This window comes from Pseudorca crassidens, chromosome 14, assembly GCF_039906515.1.
Source record: "Pseudorca crassidens isolate mPseCra1 chromosome 14, mPseCra1.hap1, whole genome shotgun sequence".
Lineage (NCBI taxonomy): Eukaryota > Metazoa > Chordata > Mammalia > Artiodactyla > Delphinidae > Pseudorca > Pseudorca crassidens.
Window position 1 is genome coordinate 51,398,890 of NC_090309.1, and position 24,494 is coordinate 51,423,383.

The 24,494-nt window shown below is 38.2% G+C and overlaps 1 protein-coding gene across 27 annotated transcripts in view; it reads left to right on the forward strand.

Moving 5' to 3' along the window:
- The window catches only part of NRXN1 (neurexin 1), a 1,121,405-nt gene extending 1,107,445 nt beyond the window's left edge, over positions 1 to 13,960 (forward strand). For all 27 annotated transcript variants that reach the window (XM_067702999.1, XM_067703012.1, XM_067702998.1 and 24 more), the window contains one exon: positions 13,440 to 13,960. In XM_067702999.1, coding sequence (XP_067559100.1) covers positions 13,440 to 13,747 — 308 coding nt within the window. In that variant the 3' untranslated portion in view covers positions 13,748 to 13,960. The remainder of the gene's footprint in view (positions 1 to 13,439) is intronic.
- Positions 13,961 to 24,494: the final 10,534 nt, after the last annotated feature.

The window sequence follows — 24,494 nt, forward strand, 5'->3', positions numbered from 1 at the left end:
ACAAAGATGATCACCCAAAGTGAGGAGACCCAGTTTCAAATCAGGAAAACCGCATGCTGCCCTGTTACCCAGAATGACCTGCACTTACATAAACACTATACAGAAACTCTGGGCGAGAGGCAGTGCCCCTAGGACCCAGCATACAGCTCTGCTACAGAGACTCTACTGTGAATTTCATCCAGAGTAGAACATGGAATTCCAGATCAGGGAAGGAAGGAGGCCGAGAAGAAATGACCTAACAATTTTAGAAAGAAAACCTAATCAAAAGAGTTGTTATTTCCATGATAATAAGCCCTTCTGTCAGGTATTACCAAAGAGTGGTCTTAGATGATTGATTTCTTAATACCTAAAAACATAAAGTCTCATAATAAAATTCTGAAAGAAGGAGAAATTTAATTCCCTCCAACCACGGGAGCCAGAGAGCACAGATCCATAAAGATAGAATGTTTCGCAGATAAACAGAACAAGCTCCACATGTAGCTTAACAATTAATGGCCTGAAACCACAGCCTCATAGTATAAATGGTTGTTTTGCCACCTGAATTGACAGGGCCTCCATTCATGAAAGGGGAGTCCCTGAGTACAGAGCTCCCCTTGGAGATAACGTCTGTGGTGGTCACACGGTGTGCTGTGCGTATCGCAGAGTTGTCTCATTATTGGGAAGGCTGCTGATTCAATACCTTTTGTGTGGAAGACACAGGAAATGTAACTGGACCCTCGTGTTTTTTGTTTTGTTTTGTTTTGTGTGTTTTTTTTTTTTTTTTTTTTTGCGGTACACGGGCCTCTCACTGCTGTGGCTCCAGACGCGCGGGCCCAGCGGCCATGGCCCACGGGCCCAGCCGCTCCGCGGCATGTGGGATCTTCCCGGACCGGGGCACGAACCCGTGTCCCCTGCATCGGCAGGCGGACTCTCAACCACTGCGCCACCAGGGAAGCCCCCCTCGTTGTTTTTTACATAGCACTTTATCCTCCTCAGAGCACTGGCACATTTATCCACCTGGTGGGATCCTCACAGTGACTCTGGGAGATAAATAATGGATCATCATTATGTCTCTGAAGAAAGAATGTGAGCAGGGGATAATGAATTGCTAAGGGTCACTCAGTAAGTTAGGGGCAGTGCCTGGACTAGAATCTAAAAAAATTCTTTTTTACCACTTTGCTATGCTTTCCTAAGATTCTGTGGGAATGCAAACTCCTTTTACTGGAAAGGACAGCTAGATGGCCGGAGGTGTGGTGGAATGTGGCTGGAAGAGGTGGAAATGGACAGCTGCTTAGAAGAGAGGCCTAAAGGGTTCAGTTCTACAGGGAAGGGAACATTTGGGAGTACTAACAAATTCTTTTACAGTCGTAAGTGCCAACACGTTGAATGTATGAAACTGTAGTAGCCACAGACACACCTGAGCTTGAATTCTGGCTATGCCACTTGGGAAGCATACCTAGCATAACCTCTTTGAGACTCAGTTTCCTTTCCCATAAAGTCATGATAACAACGACAGAGTTGTTATGAGGAAAAAATTAAATAATGTATGTAAAGTGCACAGCCCAGAGCCTACCATATAATAATAATTCAATAAAGGTCACAGTTGCTAACTAAATAAAATAAGAAAAAATGTTCAGCCTTGCAGTGAGTCAGAAGGCATAGTAGCCATGTTGGGCATCAGAGGACAGTTAAGTCACATGAAATTATATCTACTAAGGGTAAATCCGTGTACCATTTGGGAGGAAGTGAACAAAGGGGGTTTTAATAATGCAATACATTTAAGTACGTTAATCCCAAGGTATTATGAAATCTTCCCTGGAGCTCTGCAGAAGCCTGATTTTACCTATAAATTATGAGAAAATAAAGGTGACTGTAGCAACTTCTGTCAGAGAGTTGGAGGGAACGCAGCAATATTCACATGCGCACATGCATGTACACACACTCACATACACACACTCCTCATTATTCCAGCTATAATCATAGTGACACCTTTGTCTTCCTATAAACCAGGTTCCCCTCAAATTCCTGGTTCCAGTCTTGAGGATTCCTTGGAATGAATCCCCTGGTTTGTGTAAAGAGCGACTGTTCAACTTTCTATATGTAAAAAAGTAAAATACATCTTAAGAAAAGTGACTTCTGGGTGTATGTATTTCTGGGTGTTTTAGTCAATGCCCTCCCAGAAAAAGAAGCTATTTTGCTATCAAAGAGTTTAGTTGAGTAGAAATCAATAACGGAGAGTATCATCTCCATTTCAAAATATAGCCCCTCTAGCGTTTTCTGAAATGTGGTACATTTTGATGAAAAGCACATGTAGAATCCCCACACTCCCCAGCTTTGAAACTGACTTTCTCAATTATTGCCTATATGGCCTTTCTTCTACTTGACAGTTATGGAAAGTTTGACCTGACTGATGAGACCCTTTTCAACTTTCTCACTCTAATAGCAACAGGAATAAAAAATGCCCTAGAAACTTCTGCAACTGCTCTGCTGAATTTGAGAAAAGAGCTCCAAATTAGCTCTCAACTATTTGTAGTGCTGTGGGTATCAGATAAGGTCAATATAAGTAAGGCACCCAAACAAATCAAACTGAAGACTGCTAACTTGGTGGACTTTAAATAACTTAGTGCTTAGTCACTGGAATTAAGCAGCCTATAACTGGAGGCATAGGGAAAGTAAATGCAGATACAATACTTGCATTGATGCACACTGATCCCAATTCACTTAGGCAGAGAGGTGCTTTCTGGCTTAATTAAATAAATACCATCTTTACTTCTTTTATTGAAGATGTTATAGGAGGTGGGAGTTAGGAAAGTATTGAGGTAAAAGTATTTTATAAAGATGTATGTAATTACCATCAATGTTTTACCCACTTGTTTATTACCTTTACTCAAAACTTTGAAATCAAAGATCTCTGACATTTTCTTAATGGCTATATCCACCCCAGTCCACTCCTGAAAATTTATGAACTTACAAGAATCTCTTCCTCTAATCAGTCAGAAAACATACATTTTGCAGCTCATGTGTTCAGCCTTCATTAGATGTTTGGAGGTGAGGGAATTGGTGGAAAAGAGAAATAGAGTCACAGGACACTATCAAAGGACTAGCAGTCTAGTCTGGAAGAGAAGAAACAGCCCAATAGAAATGAAACATGGAAGTAAGATTTCACAATAGTGTAGGAGCCATACTAAAATGGTTGATGTAATATGTGGTTGAGAGAAGATTGGGATAAAGATGGATTTTCTCCAGGTTCTCCCATATGTCTTCTTGATTCTGTTCTTGCCAGCTTGAGGCCATCCTATCTCACATCTTCCTTCTTGAGAAATCCTTGATGGCTTTCCAGGGTTCACACTGGAAGGCGTGGATCCTTCTCCTCCTTTAAGGCTCATTCCAAATAACTTCTACTGAGACTGCCCTTTGCTGATGACCTGTGTAAAGCCTCCCCCTCATTATTTTCTTAGCATCCAATTTTTGTGCCTTCTTGTGTTAGTGAACTTTTTAAGTTTAAAATTGTCCTGTTTATTTTCTTATATTTTCTGTTTTATTTCAAATATACTGAAAGTTCTAAGAAGGTGGAACCCATGGCTGTCTTATGTATGTTGTTATGAACACCTTATATGGTACCTGGTAAATTGTTGTGACTTAATACATATTTGTTGAAATTTTTTAATTAATTTTTTCTACTTGATTTTATTTTTTCCTTTTTTCCCATCTCCATTCATTAACCAATGATAACAGCTTGGCATGCATCTTTCACCATGTTCCTAGGAACATATATAAATATAGGGTCGTTTTTCTCTCTTGCCATAGAAAAATAGAAGCACACTCTATGAATTAAATTTGGTTTTCTACTTTCTAATGTATTATGGACATCTTTTAGGTCAACAGAATTTTCTGTAATTCCTATTTTTAACTCTGTTAAAATTCTAGGCTATAAGTGTGCCATAATTAAGGGTGTCCAATAAATTTTGCAATTATGGCTGAATAAGTTATTCAACCATAACCCTGTTAACGAGCATTTAAGTTGTCCTTTTTTCTTTTCTCCTCGAAATGTGATACCAGGCATCCTGTATTTATATATCTGCATGCTGGTGTATTTAATTCTTTAGACTATATTCTCAAACTGAGATTGCTTGATTAAAATATGTGTATACTTTTTAACTTTACTATTGTAAATTTCAAACATATAATAAATTAGAAGGCATTGTATAATGAACTCACATCCACCCATCAGCCAGCTGCAATTTAATCCTTTTAAATTTTGATAGATGTTACTAGATTACTTTCTAAAAATTATTGAGGAATTCATATTCTCACCAGCACAACTGTCTGTTTCCCAAGCAAATGTTCTAACCAAATTGTCACTATTTCTTTAATTCTACTTTATTCCTCCAATATTGTTGGCCAAAAAAAAAAAAAAAAAACCCTCCTTATTTTACTTTGACTTCCATTCTAGTGAAATTGAGCATCTTGTCCTACATTCATCACCCGTGTAGATCTTCTATCCTCCACTTGCTTGTCTCTATTTTTGTCCATTTTTCTAGTGGGTTTTTGCCTTTTTCTATAGCAATTGATACATGCTTTGTAGATTTTATAGGTGTTAACTCTTGGTTTGTTGTATGTACTACAGATATTTCTCCTCTCCTTTCTCTTCTGCATTTTCGCTCTGTTAGTGACACCTTTTTCCACGTAAAATTGTTATTATTTATGGAGTCAAATGTGATTATCTTTTGATATATGGCTTCATTCCATGGTCTATGATCTATGTAAGTTTCAGGTCCACCTTCAAATTTCTTCTCACTTTCCCCCAAAACTCAATATGCTGCCACCACTCTGGCGTTCGTTTAGTTCCTGAAAAGCAAACTCCTTTCTTCCTCAAGGTCGTTCCACATGCGGTTCCTACTGATTAGAAGATTCTTCTGCCCACTTTTCACTGGCCTACTCTCCACTGATTTTCCACATCTCAGCATAAATGTTACAATCTCAGAAAGGTCTATCTGACTCCCAGTCTAAATCAGAAACCTCTGTTCTACTCCTGCATGGTACTTACATCTTCCTTCATTACACATGTTCCGGTTATTGCTTTAAGCCTAACTGTGTGATTTTTGTTGTATGTCTCTTTCCCTCATTATATTTCAGGGTCCATGAGGGCAGACGTCAAGTGTGTTTGGTTAACTCCTCTACTCCCAGGACCTAGTATAGTCCCTGGAACATAACTATAGCTCACCATATAATTGATTGACAGCAGGAGTGAATACTCTGAGCGAACACATCACAAAAGATGGAGCATTTAAGCTAAGTCTTGAGAAATAAGTAATATTCAGCCAGGCTAGAAAAAAAAGGGCATATGAGTCAGGCATGAAGGTAGAACTTTTATTGGTGTATGGGAACTGGGAGATGGCAATAAAATAATGACTGTCACTTTCTTTGAGAGAAATGGAAGACAAACTTGAGTAGGTAGCTGCAGCCAGACCGTGAAGAGCTGTGAGAACAGTAGTCACATTGGTGCTTTAGTGAGCACCATGACAATTTCACTGATTCTAGTAAGACCTTATGGGCACAATGACCATGTAAAAAGTCTATGAAGCTTGTAGATGACTAAGCTGTGGACACAGAGCCATGATCTTATGGCTTCCCTCAGAGGTGAGGGAGAATGTGTTCTTTTGTCTCTTTATTTTCAGTGTCATCAGTGTCACGCGTGATGTGATTGTCCATTGCCTTTTCTGTTCCGTGTGGTACCATCTGAGGTAGCAGCTGTCCTAGTTGGTACTCCCTGTCCTCCAGGCACACTATGAATTTTTCTGTGTTTTGCACCCCTCCTCATGCAACGCCTAGATATCTGGTGAAGAAAATGATCCTCTCAATCCCACAGCGGTGACCCCTGCATTTCCCTTCACACACGTGACTTGGTGGCTTTGAAAGTAGCAGAGGAAAATGTTAGTCCTGGCAGCCAGGCAGGTAGTAAAGGCTTATTGATTTCCAAGTTCTATCTGAATCTCCTTTCTGAATCTCCAATGGATTGGGTAGGGGTTGAGATGTATCAGGCATGACCTCCTTCAAGCCATTTGTTTGACCTGCAGTAGCAAACATCAAAATGTGCAGGACATGGGTGGAGCTGGCGAGCAGGGAAGGATTTGAAACATTCGGCATTCAGTCATTCATCACCTCTCAGAAAACCACAGTGTGAGTCGAAATGAATGCATATCATATAAATCACTGCCTACCTGCTTTCCTGCAACTGTGGTACTTAAATGTGCATTCTTATGAGTGATTACATCATAATTGTTTCTTTTGGCCTATGTTGTATTGAAACACAAAAATGAAAATAATAATCATTTTCTTTTTTGGTGATGGGGAAAATAATTGTGCTAATCTCAATTCACAAATACCACAGGAGCCTACAATTCCAATTTTCTTTTCACAGTATTAGTAAAATTGGGTACTGGAAAAGTCAAATCTTCCCTTATAAATCTGAAACCATTTTTAAGGCTAGCTTAGAATTATAATAACTTCCACATCTATTAAGACACAGTGCAGAACTATGGTCTGATGGGATCATTTTAGGCAATTCTTTTTCTTCATTGGGGTGGAGACAAATGTTAAATTGATTACTTTTAATCTATGATAAAACCAGAAAGACTGGTCAAAGACTTTTTTTTTTTTTTTTTTTTTTTATGGTACGCGGGCCTCTCACTGTTGTGGCCTCTCCCGTTGCGGAGCACAGGCTCCGGATGCGCAGGCTCAGCGGCCATGGCTCACGGGCCCAGCCGCTCCGCGGCATGTGGGATCTTCCCGGACCGGGGCACGAACCCGTGTCCCCTGCATCGGCAGGCGGACTCTCAACCACTGCGCCACCAGGGAAGCCCAAAGACTTTTAAGTGAGAAAAAAAATTCAGTAAATGCATCTTTCCAATAGTTTTTTAAAAGGATTATTGTAAGGCAGGTGGTCTAATAATTTTAGGATAGCAGAATGATATATGTTGAGCATAATGTTTTATGACCCTTTATCTACCCCTCTTGGTCTGAAATATATAGCTCAAGTTCCATTTTTTTTTTATCATTGGTATATTTTATTCTTTATTATTTCTTAATATTGGTAATCTCTTACACTTCTTTTTTTTCTTAAAGCTTAAAGGCTGAATTTTCCTTGTTATCAGTATATAGTGAAACTCTTGCATCATTCTGATGTGACAGGGTCATGGCTGAGGATGTACCTATACACTAACAGTCTATATTGAAGAAATAAAACCAGCAATACAAATGTCCTGGAAACAACATTCTCACCCTGCAAAGCTAAGTTTGGAAACAACATAAATATAATAAGATTACAGTGAAAGAATAGCTCATCCAAGTGTACAAAATAGTTTCATAAAAGTGACAATTTGAGCGATAAAAAGAACATCTGATGACATGGTTATTGCCTTGGTAAACTCGTCATCGGAAATACAAGGTCCCACCGCTCACCGAACCCTCATTTTATGTAACAAGAATTAGGATTTTAAGCATCGTTTCACGTGTAAAACATTATGTAAAAACATAAATCAAGAGCAGGTTTGCTTTTTAATAACAGTATTTGGTTACTATGTTTCTAATCTCAGAATGGAAAGAAAGAATAACTAAAGGATGTCAGATGCTTTCCATTGCACAGTGAAACCTCTTTGGAAAAATTCATTAATATTCAAAAATTTACCTTTCAAAAATGCAGAGTTATTTTAGAACTTCAGTTGTGAATCATCTTGCTGAGTCAATGAGGGCTTTATTCTCCCATGTGCACAGACTGTGGTTATGACCAGACACAATCAAACAGTGGCAAACTGGTAACTATAGGCTCCAGTGCAAAGCTGAACGGCCTAATGTGCTCACCTTCCCTGCTTCATAATCAAAGTTTTCTGAAATTGGTAATAAAACATTTGATAAAGCATAGAATTTTATTCTTAAACAAATTTAGAAAGTTAAATTTTAAAATAAAGCAAACCAATGTAAAGCACCAAGGCTGTGTTCTAATGAAATAATCACATTGAGACCTGTTTTTTTTTTTTTTTTTTGCGGTACGCGGGCCTCTCACTGTCGTGGCCTCTCCCGTTACGGAGCACAGGCTCCGGACGTGAAGGCTCAGCGGCCATGGCTCACAGGCCCAGCCGCTCCGTGGCATGTGGGATCTTCCCGGACCGGGGCACGAACCCGTGTCCCCTGCATCGGCAGGCAGACTCTCAACCACTGCGCCACCAGGGAAGCCCGCCATAGGGACAGTTTTAAAGTGTGATGTGAAATCAGGAACTTGGCAATAAGTTTTGTCCCTCATTGAACACCCGGCTGAGTAATGTACCAACTCGAAAAGGCAGAGTCCTGACCCCCGCTGGCCTGGCCTTCCTTTACTGAGTGGGGAGGGACACACCAACTGTGCTCTCCGAGGGCCACCTAGAGGGATACCAAGAGCTGGGGGAGGGATGCAGAGAAGAGGTAGGGAGGGGGAAGAAGTAGGAGAAAGAATAGGCAGGAGCATGGAGTGGGTGACCAAGGGCCAAAGGAGCTGGTAAGAAGTAAGACTTGGCACGTGGTCCTCTCCACTCTGTTGTATAGCCAGTTGTGTCTCTTAAACATGTTTGTTCTATGGTATTTCTTAACTGGATCTATATTAGTTCCTATTTGGGGAAATCATGTTCTTTCACAGATACAGTGCCAAGGACTATCAAAAATAAAGAAGGAACATACATCAGGACGATTTCTTTTTCTGTGGTGGTAGTTTTAAAATAACTATTCAGCAAGTTTAAGGATAAGTTAAAATTTTAAATATTTCACTTTTTAACTTTTTTGTGCAGAGCAACAAATGGGTTTATTATTCTTTTTATGTGACAAGGCCCTGGAATCTGTCTTTTACCCTTACTGTGCATTCTTTACAATGAATTATTACCTGATATGAGTAAACTGGTTTAGGGTATCATGTGGAAATATGTTAGTAACTGTCCTAGTACCTGAGAGACTATTCCTTTCTAAGTAATCAGAGAAATAATTTGACAGTGACAAACAAGAAAATTCGTAGAGCTAGCTTATAATATTCTTGATAAATCTGGGCCAAAGCAGGCCATATGGAAAATTAGAGACCATCAGATCTTGCCAGATATTTGAGAGAGAGAGAGAGAGAGAGAGAGAGAGAGAGAGAATTAAAATAAATTTTTATCTGTCCTTAAGATAACACTATCTGTACACAAGTCCCAGAAATATTTCCATAGCCATTTGGCTGAGAAGTGCCTTATATGAAAGAGGTTATAACCCTTGTGACAGCCTTTTGTCCTCACCACTATTATCAGTAGCTTTCGAGTCATTTAGGCAAAAATCGAAGGCCTTCATATTGCCATTAAGGTGTGCACGTGCACTTTCCCCACATGTAGTAGACCTACCACTACCATCCTTTCTCTCTGAGGGGTATGTGATGACTGGCATCCTTCAGTAAAATGAAGATAGAATTACATGGGAAATTTTTGATTAAGTAAAATAATCTATTATTACAGTGTTCACATAAACTGTGTAATCCATGATGATATTTTTTATTTTATGAATCATTAAAATAGGGTATATAGGCCTAAACCCTTAGGATATTTCATCTACTCTACTTTTTTTCTTTTCTTTTTGCTAGCCAGCTAGCCTGAAGTGAAAGTATGGGTGGAGCTGAATACTTGCCCATTTCCAGTTACACCGATAACATGTAAATGCCTTGTCTTATTCTTTGCCCATCATCAGTCGGTCCTATTGAAGCTTTCCATTGATCTGGGCTCCTTGTACCTCTGAGCCCCATGTGATGAATAGGCTACATTAGCTTAGTTTTATTTACAAATCACTTAACTTTTGACTATTCAGAGACTTACTGCTAATTTATACCTGTTCCATTCTTTCAGCACCTCTCTTATATTCTCTTTTACCTGTTTTTTTAAGTATTCTCATCACTGCTACAACAAAGAAATGGAGACAGAGTGAAAGTAACATTTAGTTAATTTGTTTTTTAGCACTGCTGAGAAAAAAACACTTGTAGATTTTTAAAAATTATTTAGAAGGTCTTGATTTAGTTTACTAGGAAGTGTAAAGAGAATGCAAAATACTCAAATCCATGAGATATAAGAATTGCTTATGGAGGTTTCTGATTAAATTCCTTTCTTCATATTGTCATGAATGGTAAAGAGATGACTGTATTTTTTAATAAAAAATATTAACCAAATTATATAAGAGGGCATTTAGCCTTTTTAGCCATTTATGCTATTATCTACATTTAAATTAATATGAAATTCCTCAGAGATTTTTCAGTGATCATCAAAATAAACCATTAATGACAATCAATATGGGAACCACATTTATAATTCATGAAAATAGTTACATTTCTCTAGCCTTTTATTGCACATCTGGGAGAGATGTCCCATTAACCCTTAAGTGTATAAATACTTCTGATCTTAGCACAGAAGTTAAGAAAATTATCACTTAGCTTTCAGATTGGAAGCATAAACAGAAAAAAAAATTGTTAAATAATCAGTTAGGTATGGAAGCAACCGCATATTCCAAACAGACCTAAAATAATATCTGTGGTGGTTATTAATTTTTAATGTGAATTAGGGGAAAAAAGGGATAAAATGTTTCATCATTGGGTTTGTGGAGGGGTTTTTTGGTAGGCTAGTTTTATGATATTTAGAATCTTTGTTTATATATGGGTTACAGAGCTGTTTCAGGCCTGCATGCGAAGCAACCTTTTGGCTGGAGTCGCAAAAAAGACAAGTATTTTCCTTAAACAGGAGGCATTTCTCAAATGGCTCTATGGCAAAATGGAAGCGTTTGAGGCTTTGCCTTGGTCTTTGTAATCTCATTCTGGTTTTACCACCAGTTTGGCTTTGGTGCACTCCTACAGTTGTGAAAACATATCAGAACTATCTGAGCTGATAAAAATAAAATTTAAATTCTTTGGTAAGATGGTCCATTTACAATACCAATTCCTAAATGGAAAAAAGAGGCCATATATATTCTTAGTTTAGAAAATGTAAACCCTGCATTGCATTAAAACTCTCAAGTCTGACCATCATGAGCTATACGATTAGGATTTTTTCTCCATTCTCCCCGTTCTTTTCTGACAGACAAAGTGAGGTGATTATGAAAATGTGTTTAAAATGAAAGCATTCCATCGGGTGTGGGGAAATGATTTAGGTAATATTTAAATAAAACCCCTTTTCCAGCTCTTGAGAGACCATGGTAAAAGAACGTTCCACAAAATGAGCAAGTACAAAGTTGTCATTTAGCGAAAGTTAGCAGCTGAGCTAATTGGCAGACTTCGGCAAAGGTGACTGCATTTGAGAGAGAAAGTGCTGCTTTTGGTTTGTCACATAGTGACAGAGTTCCTGCAGCAGGTTCTGTTCTTCTTGAGAGGAAATTAATTTCCTGTAATCAAATGCTGTGGATTACAGTCTTTGTCTCCTTCTGCCTCAGCCACAGAAGCAACTCCAAGGCTTTTTTATTCAACAGCGTTACATGAGCTTTTGTAAAACAAGCAGGGATACATTCAGCATATGAGGGTTTTACCTGCTACGTTTTGTAGCTCCAGAACAAATGGCTGCTTTGAGACTGAGAGCTATTCCTTTGTAAGTGACTATATTCATAAGGCTTTATTTGGGGAATGAAAGTGACGGCAAGAAACCCACATTTAGGCAGATGAAATCTTGGTGATGTTTGAAAATCGAATTACAAAGCAGCATAGTGCTATATGGTAGGAAAATGATTCCCAGTAACTAATAGGAACTTTTGTAGAAATATAAAAAAAAAAGGGACTTCCCTGGTGGTCCAGTGGTTAAGACTGTGCACTCCCAATGCAGGGGGCACGTGTTCAACCCCTGCTCAGGGAACTAAGATCCCACGTGCCGCATAGCACGACCAAAAAGGAAAAAGGCCTCTTGCTTAGCCACCCGGATCACCATTGAAGAGTTTAAGGGTTAGTGGGTATAAAAAAGAAATCCCCCTCCCTATCGGGGAGGGGTGGAATATATATATATATATATATATATATATATATATATATATATATATATATATATATATATATATATATATAAAATTACTAGTGATAGTGAAATAAAAGTACCATTTTAGCTTTCTTGAACTGTTCAGTTTCTGGTGTGTGTATATATACACACACACACCTTCCACATATACACACTATTTATGCAATCTTGAGATTATTTAAGTTCATTATGCATAATTTACAAAGAACAACATTTTGAAAGTTATAGCATTTTTAATTCATTACATCTGAAAAGTTATCTTTTTTCTGTAAGACAAGGGAGAGGATGGAGATTCAGACAAAGAGAGAAAACACAATCAATCCTTAGAGAAAAATGACCTGTGATCAGAGATGGGATAGAATCTTATCTCTCTACAGCTCCTTTTCTTTTTAATTCTTTTAAATAATAATAAATTTATTACGTAGAGGAAGAGAGCCGCTCCCCCCTCCTGCTATCTATAAACTAAATCCCAGGACTTTTCTCCCCATCTGTGGTCAGTTTCAGTGCCCGACTAGGCCTTGGAGAAAATAGTAATGCCCCCTGTGATCCATTTCTTGTACCCAAGGAAGAACTTTATACTTTGGAAAGATTGAATGAGGGTTTGTCAGTTAAATAAAAGTGGGGCAGCCCGTCCTTTATTTATGATCATCTACTAGGTACTGAATTTTGACTCAAAACCAGTCTAGATGGTCTTTAAAGTATTTTAAAATATTTTCTTACTTTCTCCTCTCAAATTTAGTTTCGGTGATCACTCAACCACTGCCAGTGAATGAATAACATACACACATACTGATATGAACAAATAAACCTCCAACCGAAAAGAAAAGTAGTTGTTTTCGTTTGTAAAATTGTGACTAAAATAACACTTTTAAAAGTAGGCAATTAGACTATTAAAAGTGCCCGGGTTATCTTTTTGTTCAACACTGTATTCATTGCAATAGGAGGCACTACAATTTCTGAAGTAATCCTAAATGTAGCTATCTTGTTTCAGTCTAGAGTGAACCGTAAGCGTTTTGTATCAATATCAATTCGATTCTTAAAATGATAAACTCTAATATTATCGGGTAGAGTCATTATGATGTTATGATTTTGTTCTCCATGTTGGGTTTATTGTTTTTCACCTAACACATCAACATGGCCCTTTAGAACTGCATGGAGCTTATTTGGAGCTACACTTCCAAGAGCCTGTTAACAAAATCGATCTGTGAAAAAGAAAAGATGGCAACAGATCTCTGTCGCAGTGCTTTGATTCACAGTCCCTCGTTTTTAGTGACCAAGAGGAATAGGAATTGCTCCATTTAGCAACAGTATCCTTTTTCTAGAGCAGTCGATGCTATTCCATTAGACCTGGAAATAGACGGTAAATGTAGCTCTCTGGCATTCAGGAAACTCCATAATCACTTGGTGTTTTTTTTCCCACCCTCTTTCCTACAGCCAACCCAACCCGGGCAGGCGGGAGAGAGCCATACCCAGGCTCAGCAGAAGTGATTCGGGAGTCCAGCAGCACCACGGGCATGGTTGTGGGGATCGTAGCCGCTGCCGCCCTGTGCATCCTCATCCTCCTCTACGCCATGTACAAATACAGAAACCGGGATGAAGGCTCATACCACGTGGATGAGAGTCGAAACTACATCAGTAACTCAGCACAGTCCAATGGGGCTGTAGTAAAGGAGAAACAACCCAGCAGTGCGAAAAGCGCCAACAAAAACAAGAAAAACAAGGATAAAGAGTATTACGTCTGATCCCAAGATCTGAAAAGGACCCTTGTATAGAAATAGTCTTCATTTTATCTGAGACATAATATAAACTTATTTACTTTCCTTTTTATGAAGCACATAAAAAAGAAGACAGGGAATGCAATCAGGAAGGAAAGACTGTTTTTAAAAAATAAAAACAAAGTATCTCATGCTCTTGTTTCTCCAAAAAAGAAAAAAAAAAAAGCAGAGGTCAATAAATTCCCTAACATCCACAGTGTTTTAATTTACTCTGCCTGTCTTTATGTTGCTGGAACATTTCTAAAAGACAGTGGTGATCGCACGCATTCATAAAGCAAAGGAGTATTACAACATCGGGAGGCACAACACAAAAACAACACAAAACACAACACAGAAAAAGAAGCTACCTGTGATCCCGGATTTAGCCAAAGTGCTAGCACTTTCCCGAGAAGTCAATTAGTCTGATTGCCAGAGAAGACTGTCATTTTGAGTGACTCGACCTGCAAACCTTTTCAGAGTTCGTCACCTGGCACAACTGGAGCAGTGGCTGGAACTTGCACTTGAAACAAAGTGCTGGCTTTTTTGAAGACTTGTGTAGGAACACATTCAAAAAGCCCCCTTCTGGTTGTGAGGGCAAAAAAACAAAGTATGGAGGCCTTATTTTCAACAATGTGAAAGATAAGGCACATTTTCACACTAAAATTTCAAAACAGAAAGAAAAAAACAAGAGGGTATAGATGCAATCATTGGGAAATTTTCATGCACGCTTAATATGTTATTACATGTGTTTATATAAAATCCATCTCTGTGTGCTTTCTGGACTGTGATAAGTGACGTTTTATAGCCTGTTGTATAGAAAATGCAAAATATATCTCTGCTCTTCAGCCATTTTTGGTAAATTCAATGTTATAAGTGTTGCTAACTATAGGGAGTTTTATGACATCAGATCAACAATTATTTCAGGGTTTTCTTTTTTTGCCACCATTATAAATTGCCACAATTACTTACTTTTTTAAAAAAAATTTACAATGTAGTGTTTATTCTAAGGAAGATATGTATGAATGTATATAAAAAGACTCAGCTACTTTTTTTTCCTTACATGTACAGCCTTCATTCTGTTGCAGTTAAGTTTTAGTATTTGTATGGAAGGTGTGATTTAGAAGGTAAACTATATACATATAATCTTCTCTGCTCCCCCAAATACTCACATTTCCCACATACATTCCTCATTCACGATCACAAATCTGCGCACGCACACACACCCACACACACGCACACACACGCACACACAAATCCAGAGGAATCCATCAGATAGGATGGAAGACCCAGACGTACATGTAATAGCAAATATTTACTGACAAGTTGAAAAGCAGAAAGGAAGATCATTGTGCCAACATATTGATGACAAATGGGGTGATTTGCTTCATTGAGATCATGCTCCCAGGAAACCTCCAGATTTTAGTCCCTAATGAAATGGAACCTTTCCTTATCAAATAGACCATCGATGGTATATTGCTGCATGAATATGAACCATTAGGTGGGCAGGTATGGAAGCAAAATTGGTTGATCTACACCTTAACCCTGGCTGCTGCAAATGAAAACCTTTTGTCCAATAAAATTATATATATATATATATATATATATATATATATATATATATATATAGTCTCTGAACCTGACGTGCATGATAAACATTTTTGGAAAGTAAACACTTTCTCAACTAAGAAAGTATTTTCAGTAATTTTTGATTCTGTACTACTACCCATTTAAGAAAATCATTATTTGTTGATTATAGACTATAATTTAACTTTTCTGGTTTTACATATATATCATTAAATATAGTTTTAGTTTAACACACATTAAGTAGTAGAAATGTATAGATTATTCACTTGTTTTTGCATATTGTTTCAATGATGTTCATAGCAATAAATTATTAGTATGAGAAGGAAATGCAATATTAGATTGGAAGGTGATGCCTCAGTAAAAATTGGTCGCATTACTTTAACATCTCCTAAAAGAATGATATTAGATATCATGGAAGAGAAGAATACTTTTACAATTAGCTTTAATCAGAAAAGGCAAAAAATGCAAAACATCTTCTGTGATACTTCAGTTGATGAAAAAAGCCAAGACGTGGCCTGGATTTCAGACATACAACACCTTAGATATATGTATAATTCATAGCAAATCACCACCATCTATGGTTGCCAAGTAATTGCTGTATATGAAATGTCTTAAAGGGTTTTCATGACCCAGAAAGTAGAGGTATAAAACTAAAATTTATTATCCATTACTTGTGTTTCAGATTTTCTTCTTTTTTAATTTGCCAGGTTAAAGGATTCATAAGTAGTTGTTGTTTTCCTCTCATCCAGTCTTACTCAGGGAGAGCCAGTGAAATAGAAGGTAAATATAAAACCACTCATTTACATCTTGAGGTTTAAAAAAAAAATGGTTGCTTTTCCATTTGATCTACTGAACTTGAACTAGTTTCCATCTGGGAAGATTCTAAATTGTGATAGAAAATAACTTAAATAATGGTATTTTTAAGCAGTATATCTCTGAAGCATGTTGTTTGGAACTGATTTCAGTGTTTCTTTCCAGCATAAATTTTAAACTTTCGTGCAATATTGTCGGTAAAAATATTTCTAATGTTATTGGCCTACACAAAATCTAGCATTTTTTTTTTTTCTTTTTTTCTTCTTTCTTTCTTTGTAAATGTGGAAAGAAAAGAGAGGAACGCGAGCTAGGGAGAGAAAAGATATGAATAAAATCCCAAGTATCTTCATACCAAATGTATCAGGGTTCCATGCATAGTTGGCAGTTAATAGAGGATTTAACACTACCTGGCATAAATTTGATTACATCTCTAGACTGTAACTTTTCTGATTGAATATGCTTCTTTTTTATCCATGTAATGTGTTGCCTTTAAAAAAAAAAATACTACAATAATGTGTGAGGTGGTCAATCCCTAAGATATCAAAGAAAGGCCACATGACCCTACCCTTCTAGTGCTTTGTGTGATTGGGTACCTAAGGGTTTTGTTTTGTTTTGTTTTTCTGTTGCAAGGCCAACTTATCCATTATTGGAAATGCTAAGCAAGTGGAATTTACTGTTTTGTTAATAAAATATTTCTTAATACAACTGTGGATTTATTGATTTTTTAAAAGTAATTGCAACACCCTTTGGGGACAAAGTGGCACCATAAGGAAGACTGCATTTGAAAGGAAAACCCATCCTTAGACAAGCAGAGGAAGAATACCAACTCTGTTTTCTGGATTTTAGTATTCATTAAGCACCTCTACATTGATACACTTAAAGATACAGCCACTAAATGTACTTTTGTTTACATCTGTTCATCTTACTATGTGTGAAACCATGAACTCATACATGAACATGCTGATTTCATAAATACGGTTTTCTCTATAAAAAGCAATGTAATTCAGGTTAAGTAAATTTGTGATTAAATTTACCTAGTTGTGATTTCTCATTTCTAGGCTCCTATAGCTTCTACTCATTGTTTCTAATTCTCTTTGTGCAAAACAGAATGTACCCCATATTCCACATGACAACCATTCCAATATTGTTATCCCCCTTCCATATTTGCCTGGGTTTTCTCTTCTTCAGTCTTAACTTTCTGGTTTCCCTTGGTCATTACTTAAGTTATATGGATGCTAAAGTTCTCATAATCTTAATACCCTTCTTTTGAACCTCTGTTCTTCTCAAAATGTGATACAAAAATGATCATAGTGTTTTTAAGACCAAATTATAATGGCTTTATCACCTTCCTTGATTTGAAGTTTATTCTCTATAATACTAACACTTAAGGTTTCATTTTTTAAAGAAAAATCTTGTAATACTTATATCAATTATAATGAATTTGCGATCAACTACCATCATCAGATTTCTTTCCATGACAAGTTTCCTTTAACTTGTACTTATGAAATTGGTTATTTGATTTAAATGCAGGACTCTGTATCTATCCATGAGAAATTCATTGTATTGTATTGATTGTATTCAGTTCAGTTGTAGTAAATACTAGCCAGCTGAGATAAATTGTTACCTTGCATCTCTCATATGGTCTTCTGACACGAAATCATTGGCAAATTTTAGACACATTTAGGGAAAATATGTTCACTAGGAAAGATATTAGGCATGCCTCAAGAGACCGCCTTCTAAACAATGCTTCTTAACTGGGTGGGGCGTGGGTGTGGGGAAGATGAGGTACCATCTGGACAGTGTTGATTGACATGATGGTGGGAAATGCTACAAGTGTGTACAGGGTTGAGATTGGGGTGCTGCTAAACAACTTATAGTGGGCAGGAAAGCCTCCCCCAAACAAACAATTATCTTGTCCAAAATGTTAACATTGCCAAAGTTGAATATCAACTAGTTAGGATAATACCTATCAACGTGCCAATCATCTTTAAGTGGAGATTAACTCAGTGTATCTTGTCTATTGGAAGATCATGAGAAACTAAGTCTTCTTGCAACCAGGATACAGAATAATTTCCTCCTAATGTGTTGGTCAATCTATTGAGAAAGGGAATTAGTGTAATGCCTAATGCTGTTTATTAATGATTACACCTTCTTTTAAAAATTAGCCACAAACATCTGTTTTTTACAATCGTTCCGATTTTAATTTCAAGCTCATCACTGTAGAATTTAAAACATCCTTTGAGTATTACTTTTAAAATTAGGGCAAAACTTGACTCCTCCATTCTTCTAGCATCACTTCTTGTTGTCTAAAAATGTCAAAATAACTAGTATAATTTCTGTGATCACATTAAAGTTCTCTGGACTGTATTTGGCCTTGATGTGGACAAACTTTTGAAGATGGGAGCTATAAATCATTCACTCCACCTACCTCAGGCATCAGTTCTCACTGGTACCCTATTCGTTGGACTCTGATTTTAGTATACTGAAGTACGTATTGTTACTCATTATTAAGTCCTACACAGCTGATTTTTATCCAGTACTGGGCAAAATCACCTTTGAGTGCCAAACGTAGAAGTTGCCTGTGTTTAAGGACCATGTTGTCATGAAAACCCATATCTTTATTTTTCTCTGAACATGTAATAAGTATGTAAGAATTAAGACTAAGTGCAAATCAGATTTCTAATGTCCATCTCATGTTCATTCCAGGATTATGCTTGTTGAGCAAACAGAACTAAATCATTCACATTATTTACATTTTTATTTCTTGTTATGTTTAAACAAATAGCACCTATAGCTGAAATTCTGTTTATAGGAAATGTCCTCATCCTACACATATTACTAACATGGTGCAAATGACTAGCAATGGCCTTTGTAGTAGTCGACAAGGACTGCATTACAAACCCAAGAATAAACACACACAAACACACACAAATTTGATATTTTGTCATTATGAAAATGTGGAATGATTCGCCTACCCTGACTTTTAAAACACTTTTATAACAAGAGAAATGGTAGTCTATGCAAAAATATTAGTGAAAAAATTCAGTAAGGAACAGAGAGTAAAATACATTCTTGCCCTAGACCCCCTCAAGGGTGCATGTGATTCCAGCGAATGTGAAGAGGGCAATACCAATAACTAATATGACTTTTCGGTCTCTTGGTGATTATTAGCTGTTGGAGAAACTCTTGCTCAAACTAACCGATGAATAAATAGCCCAGGACCATTTTAGTTGGTTCTAATTTGGCACAAATTGTAAAAACGATTCCCCCAAATATGGTTGGAATCACACAGTTCAGACTGGCAACGGCATTACAATAATAAGGTTCTAGAGGATGTGGATGGGATTGCCTGCTGCATTGAAAATAAACAGAAATAATAGTATCAATAAAGCCGAATGTTGGTTTTGGAAAGGATTCATCAAGTAGAACTTACGGAATGGTCAAGGTAAAAGAAAAATTTTAAAAATATTAGGAATTTTTATTAAATGAGGCAGAATTATAAATACTACAGAGATAAAAAGACGTTATGAGGATATTAGTAGCTTTGTCCATTTCACCTAAGTTTTAAAATTTACTAATAAGCAGACTTGTGATAATTTAAACTGAGGACAATTGTAGCCATCTACGTAAAGGTAATAAACAGACAATTGGATGAATATGTTTGAACTCAAGATTATCTGAGCTAGAAATTGAAATCTAAGCTATTGCTACACCTGGGGTGTCTAAAGCCATATAAGTGGGTGCCATTACCCAAGATGCAAAGAAAAGCAAAGGGACTTCATAGGAATAAGATCTACAGACCTCAAGTATTTATAGGTTATGGGTGAGAAACTTGCCATGCAGGTATGAGGAATGCCAGGAGAACACAGTGTCATTAAAACAAAAGGGAGTGGAAGATGAGGAATATTTTATTTTGTTAGGTGTTAAAGTAAAACAATCTCTGGTGATTGACACGTGCCCGGAATTACTGATTTTGTTTTAGCAAACCTGTAAGAGAAAAAATTAATTTACAGGTTCAAGAGAGAAAGGAATAGTTCAGATAATGAGGCCTGGATCTAGCTGCTTAACACCGGGATTCTCAACCCTGATAGCTCTTTAAAATCACCTGGTGGGGGAAGGAATCAAGATGGTGGACGAGGAAGACGCTGCGCTCACCGCCTCCCAGGAGCACGCCAAAATTACAACTACTTGCAGAGCTACTGTCTCTGAGAACAACCTCAGGACCAGCAGAAAAGATTTTCCACCACTAAAGATATAAAGAAATCACCAGGAGGAAGGTAAGAGGGGGCAGAGACTCAGTCTCCTCAGACGCACATCCCCAGGTCGGGCCCCACAAGCGGGAGGGAGTCGGGGAGGGACATCACAACCGCAGAGGCCCTCCCGGAGGAGCCAGCGGACGGACGAGCCTCACGCCGGGATCCCCAGTCAGCTCCTGCACCGGAAGACAAGGCCCTAGAAAGTCAAGCTTTGAAAACCAGCGAGGCTTATGTTTAGGGGAGCCCGAAAGCTATAGAAAATAGAGACTTCACCTTCTTTCTTATTTATTTTGGCTGCGTTGGGTCTTCGTTGCTGCACACGGGCTTTCTCTAGCTGCGGCGAGCGGGGGCTATTCTTCGTTGTGGTGCGCGGGCTTCTCATTGCGGTGGCTTCTCTCGTGGAGCACGGGCTCTGGGCGCGTGGGCTTCAGCATTTGTGGCGCACGGGCTTAGTTGCTTCGCGGCATGTGGGTTCTTCCCAGACCAGGGCTTGAACCCTTGTCCCCTACATTGGCAGGCGGATTCTTAAGCACTGCGCCACAAGGGAAGCCCTTATTTTATTTATTTATTTATTTATTTTTGGCTGTGTTGGGTCTTTGTTGCTGCGCCCGGGCTTTCCCTAGTTGCCGCGAGTAGGGGCTACTCGTCGTTGTGGTGCGCGGGCTTCTCTTGTCGCAGAGCACGGGCTCTAGGTGCGTGGGCTTCAGTAGGTGCGGCCAAGACGTCACTTTCAAAGGGCATTCATAACATTTCACATTCTCCAAATCCCAGCACAGTGGCAGTAGTTTGAAAGATATCTGGGAGGATGTGGAGAAAAGGAAACCGTTGTGCACTGTTGGTGGGAATGTGAATTGATGCAGCCACTATGGAAAATAGTTTGGAGTTTCCTTAAAAAAAAATAAAAATAGATGGGAATTCACTGGTTAGGACTGCGAGCTTCCACTGCAGGGGTCACGGTGTGGCCAAAAAAAAAAAAAAAAAAAAGCGCCCCATAAAGCTTATGGTAGTAAAAAAAGAGGGGAGCTAAAAAAAAATTTTAAATAGAGTTGCTGGATGATCCAGCAATTTCATCTCTGGTATTTACCTGAAGAAAACAAAAACACTAATTCAAGTAACCTAAGTGACACACACACACACACACACGAATATTACTCAGCCATAAAAAAAATCTTGCTATATGTGACAACATACATAGATCTAGAGTGTTCTATGCTAAGTTAAATACCACATTGTCTCAATTATATGTAGCATCTAAAAAACAAAATAAAGAAAACAGACTCACAGATACCAAAAACAAACCTGAAATTGCCAGAAGGGAGTGCGATGGGGGGAATGGGAGAAATAAGTGAAGGGGATTAAGAGAGACAAACCTCTAGTGCTATGATAAATAAGTCACAGGGATTAATTAATATATGGCAAAAAGAATATGGTTAATAATCTTCTGATAACTTTGGGGACAGATGGTTACTAGACTTACTGTGGTGATCATTTTCATAATGTATGCAAATGTCAAATCATTATGTTATACACCTGAAACTAACATAGCATTGTACTTCAGCTATCCTTCAATAAAAATAAAGTTCACCAGGTCAACTTTAAAGACCAATAATGACCAAATGTCAAATCATTATGTTATACACCTGAAACTAACATAGCATTGTACTTCAGCTATCCTTCAATAAAAATAAAGTTCACCTGGTCAACTTTAAAGCCCAATAATGACCAGACCTTACCCTGGGGGCTTAAATAGAGCCCAGAGATTTTCTAATCAGTTAATTTACTGATTAGTTATTATATACATTTATTAATTTGTAAAACTTGCTAGGTGGTTCTAATGGACACCAACAGTTAAGACGGATCACAGAAGATACCTCTTGGAATAATCTGTCCATGGAATAATCTGTCCATGTGTCCTTAAGCTATAAACAGAGTTCTCTTTGGCTTATCCTGATAAAAATCAGAGAACTCCAGTTGCATATTATGTATACGACCAACCATAGCTTAAAATAATATTAGTAAAAGTATAATGCATACACCTGATAATGTCAGTCATATGCAATAATTTGTTGACAGTATAGAATCCTTACTTTTCCTGCTCCATCGCCAGAGTTGTGGTTAATGTGTCTGGATGTCTTTGCTTCTAATTTGGACAGTCTTTTTAAAAAATTTATTCCATATACGTATTTCTCATCACCCCCACTACAACGTGAGTTTCTTGAGGGCAACAATTAAGTTTTACACCTCTCTTTTAAGCACCACAGAACGTAGTTAAATGTGGAAACTCAGAAGATATTTCACAAATATGCGACTGACTGGTATTTTCATGAATCCTTTACAACTTCTTTTTGATGGGACTTCACAAAAGGAAAGAAGTAGCCTTCATGATCAAGTTCAAAAATAATACCACTGGGCTTTTCTGGTGGCGCAGTGGTTGAGAGTCTGCCTGCCGATGCAGGGGACACGGGTTCGCGCCCCGGTCCGGGAGGGTCCCGCGTGCCGCGGAGCGGCTGGGCCCGTGAGCCATGGCCGCTGGGCCTGCGCATCCGGAGCCTGTGCGCCGCAGCGGGAGAGGCCGCGGCGGTGAGAGGCTCGCGTACTGAAAAAATAATAATAATAATAAATAATAATAGTTGCCACTAATTGCCAAAAAAAATCTCATCTTCTATTCTCTTAGAGACTTTATGTAGATTTATTTTGCCTCCTCACCTCCTCCCTATTCCTAAAATATAATAATACCACAATAGTAACAGAAGCAGTAGCGAAAGTGTATCCTCTTAATTCAGCTTTGGCTTAAAACAGAACAGATGGTGAAACTTTTATAAACCAGGCCATACTTGAGAAGCAATAAATGGAACTGTGTGGCTGCAGTTGCTTCATACTTGTAAGAGCTAATGCACACTGGGTAGTTAAATTCACAGAGTGGAAATGTTGGAATGAGCATTTGTAGTCCCTAAACAGTATGTGTGTGTGTGTGTGTTGGGGAAAAAATTGAGGACGCCTTAAGAAATGGTTGAAGAACACAGCAGTGCATTTAGAAGAAATAAAAAGACATCAAACGACCTTCGCCCTGGGAAAAAAACACTTTTTCCCCCCCTGAGGCAGAAGGAATGACTATGGTAAAAAGAAAAAAATAACCAGAGACAGATCTTCTTAAATTGCGTAGTCTTACGAAGTCACCACAAAGAGCACTTTTTCTGGCCTTTTGTCTTGAGAAATGAGGCTTGAGAGAGCGATAGCTGTGGCCAACTTTCCAATCCCTATTTTTTTTTTTTTTGCTTTTTCTTTATTCCGTTTTATGTTTCTCTAACTCCAGCCATAATTAGTGAAATGTAAAAAACCTTGTCTCATAACCTGGAAAGCTCCAGAAATCTGCTGATTATGCAGTTTCCCGTTTGAGCTAAGCCAAGACCCTGTCTGAGTTTCATCTGCAAATTTTCTGCCCTTTGCCACCCAAATCATTTATTTATTTGATTTGATCCCTTTGATTTATTAAAAATGTTGCCACTGGTCTTAGGGATTCTCGGCAGGGATACAAAACGTGGATGCCATAATTAAATTAAATCTGGCACAAGGATGGGGCAAAGAATCAGATAAAAGGGAATAATCCTCTCTTAGAAAAGGCCTGCAAAGAGAGAAAATTGTGTATCTTGTGATGTCTTCAGTAATAGAAAGCCGCGTCCACATCATTTCACAGACATTGCTGGAACCTGCTTTGGCTCAAGCCCTGCTAAAGCAGAAATTGTTTCACTGGGATCTAATAAACCAAAACCACAAAGCTTAGGTTTGTGGCTTAGGTTGTCTGCATCCAGGTGAGAGTGTCAGAACGTCACCTGTGATGGCGAGTACAGGGCTAAAGTAAAGGGCAACCTCAGACAGCGTGTTCACCGATCTCTCTCTCTCGCCGTTAGAGTGCCCAGTGAACATGTTTAAGGGTGGGGAGAGCATACAGTGGGTCATACGCTGGCTCATCTATTAAGGGTTTACTTCCACAGTCTGACTAATAAGAAAATGCGTTCTCTTTGCCTTTTCATCTCCTTATATTTCTCTCCTTTCTCCCGTTACCCATTTCCCTTTTGCCCTTT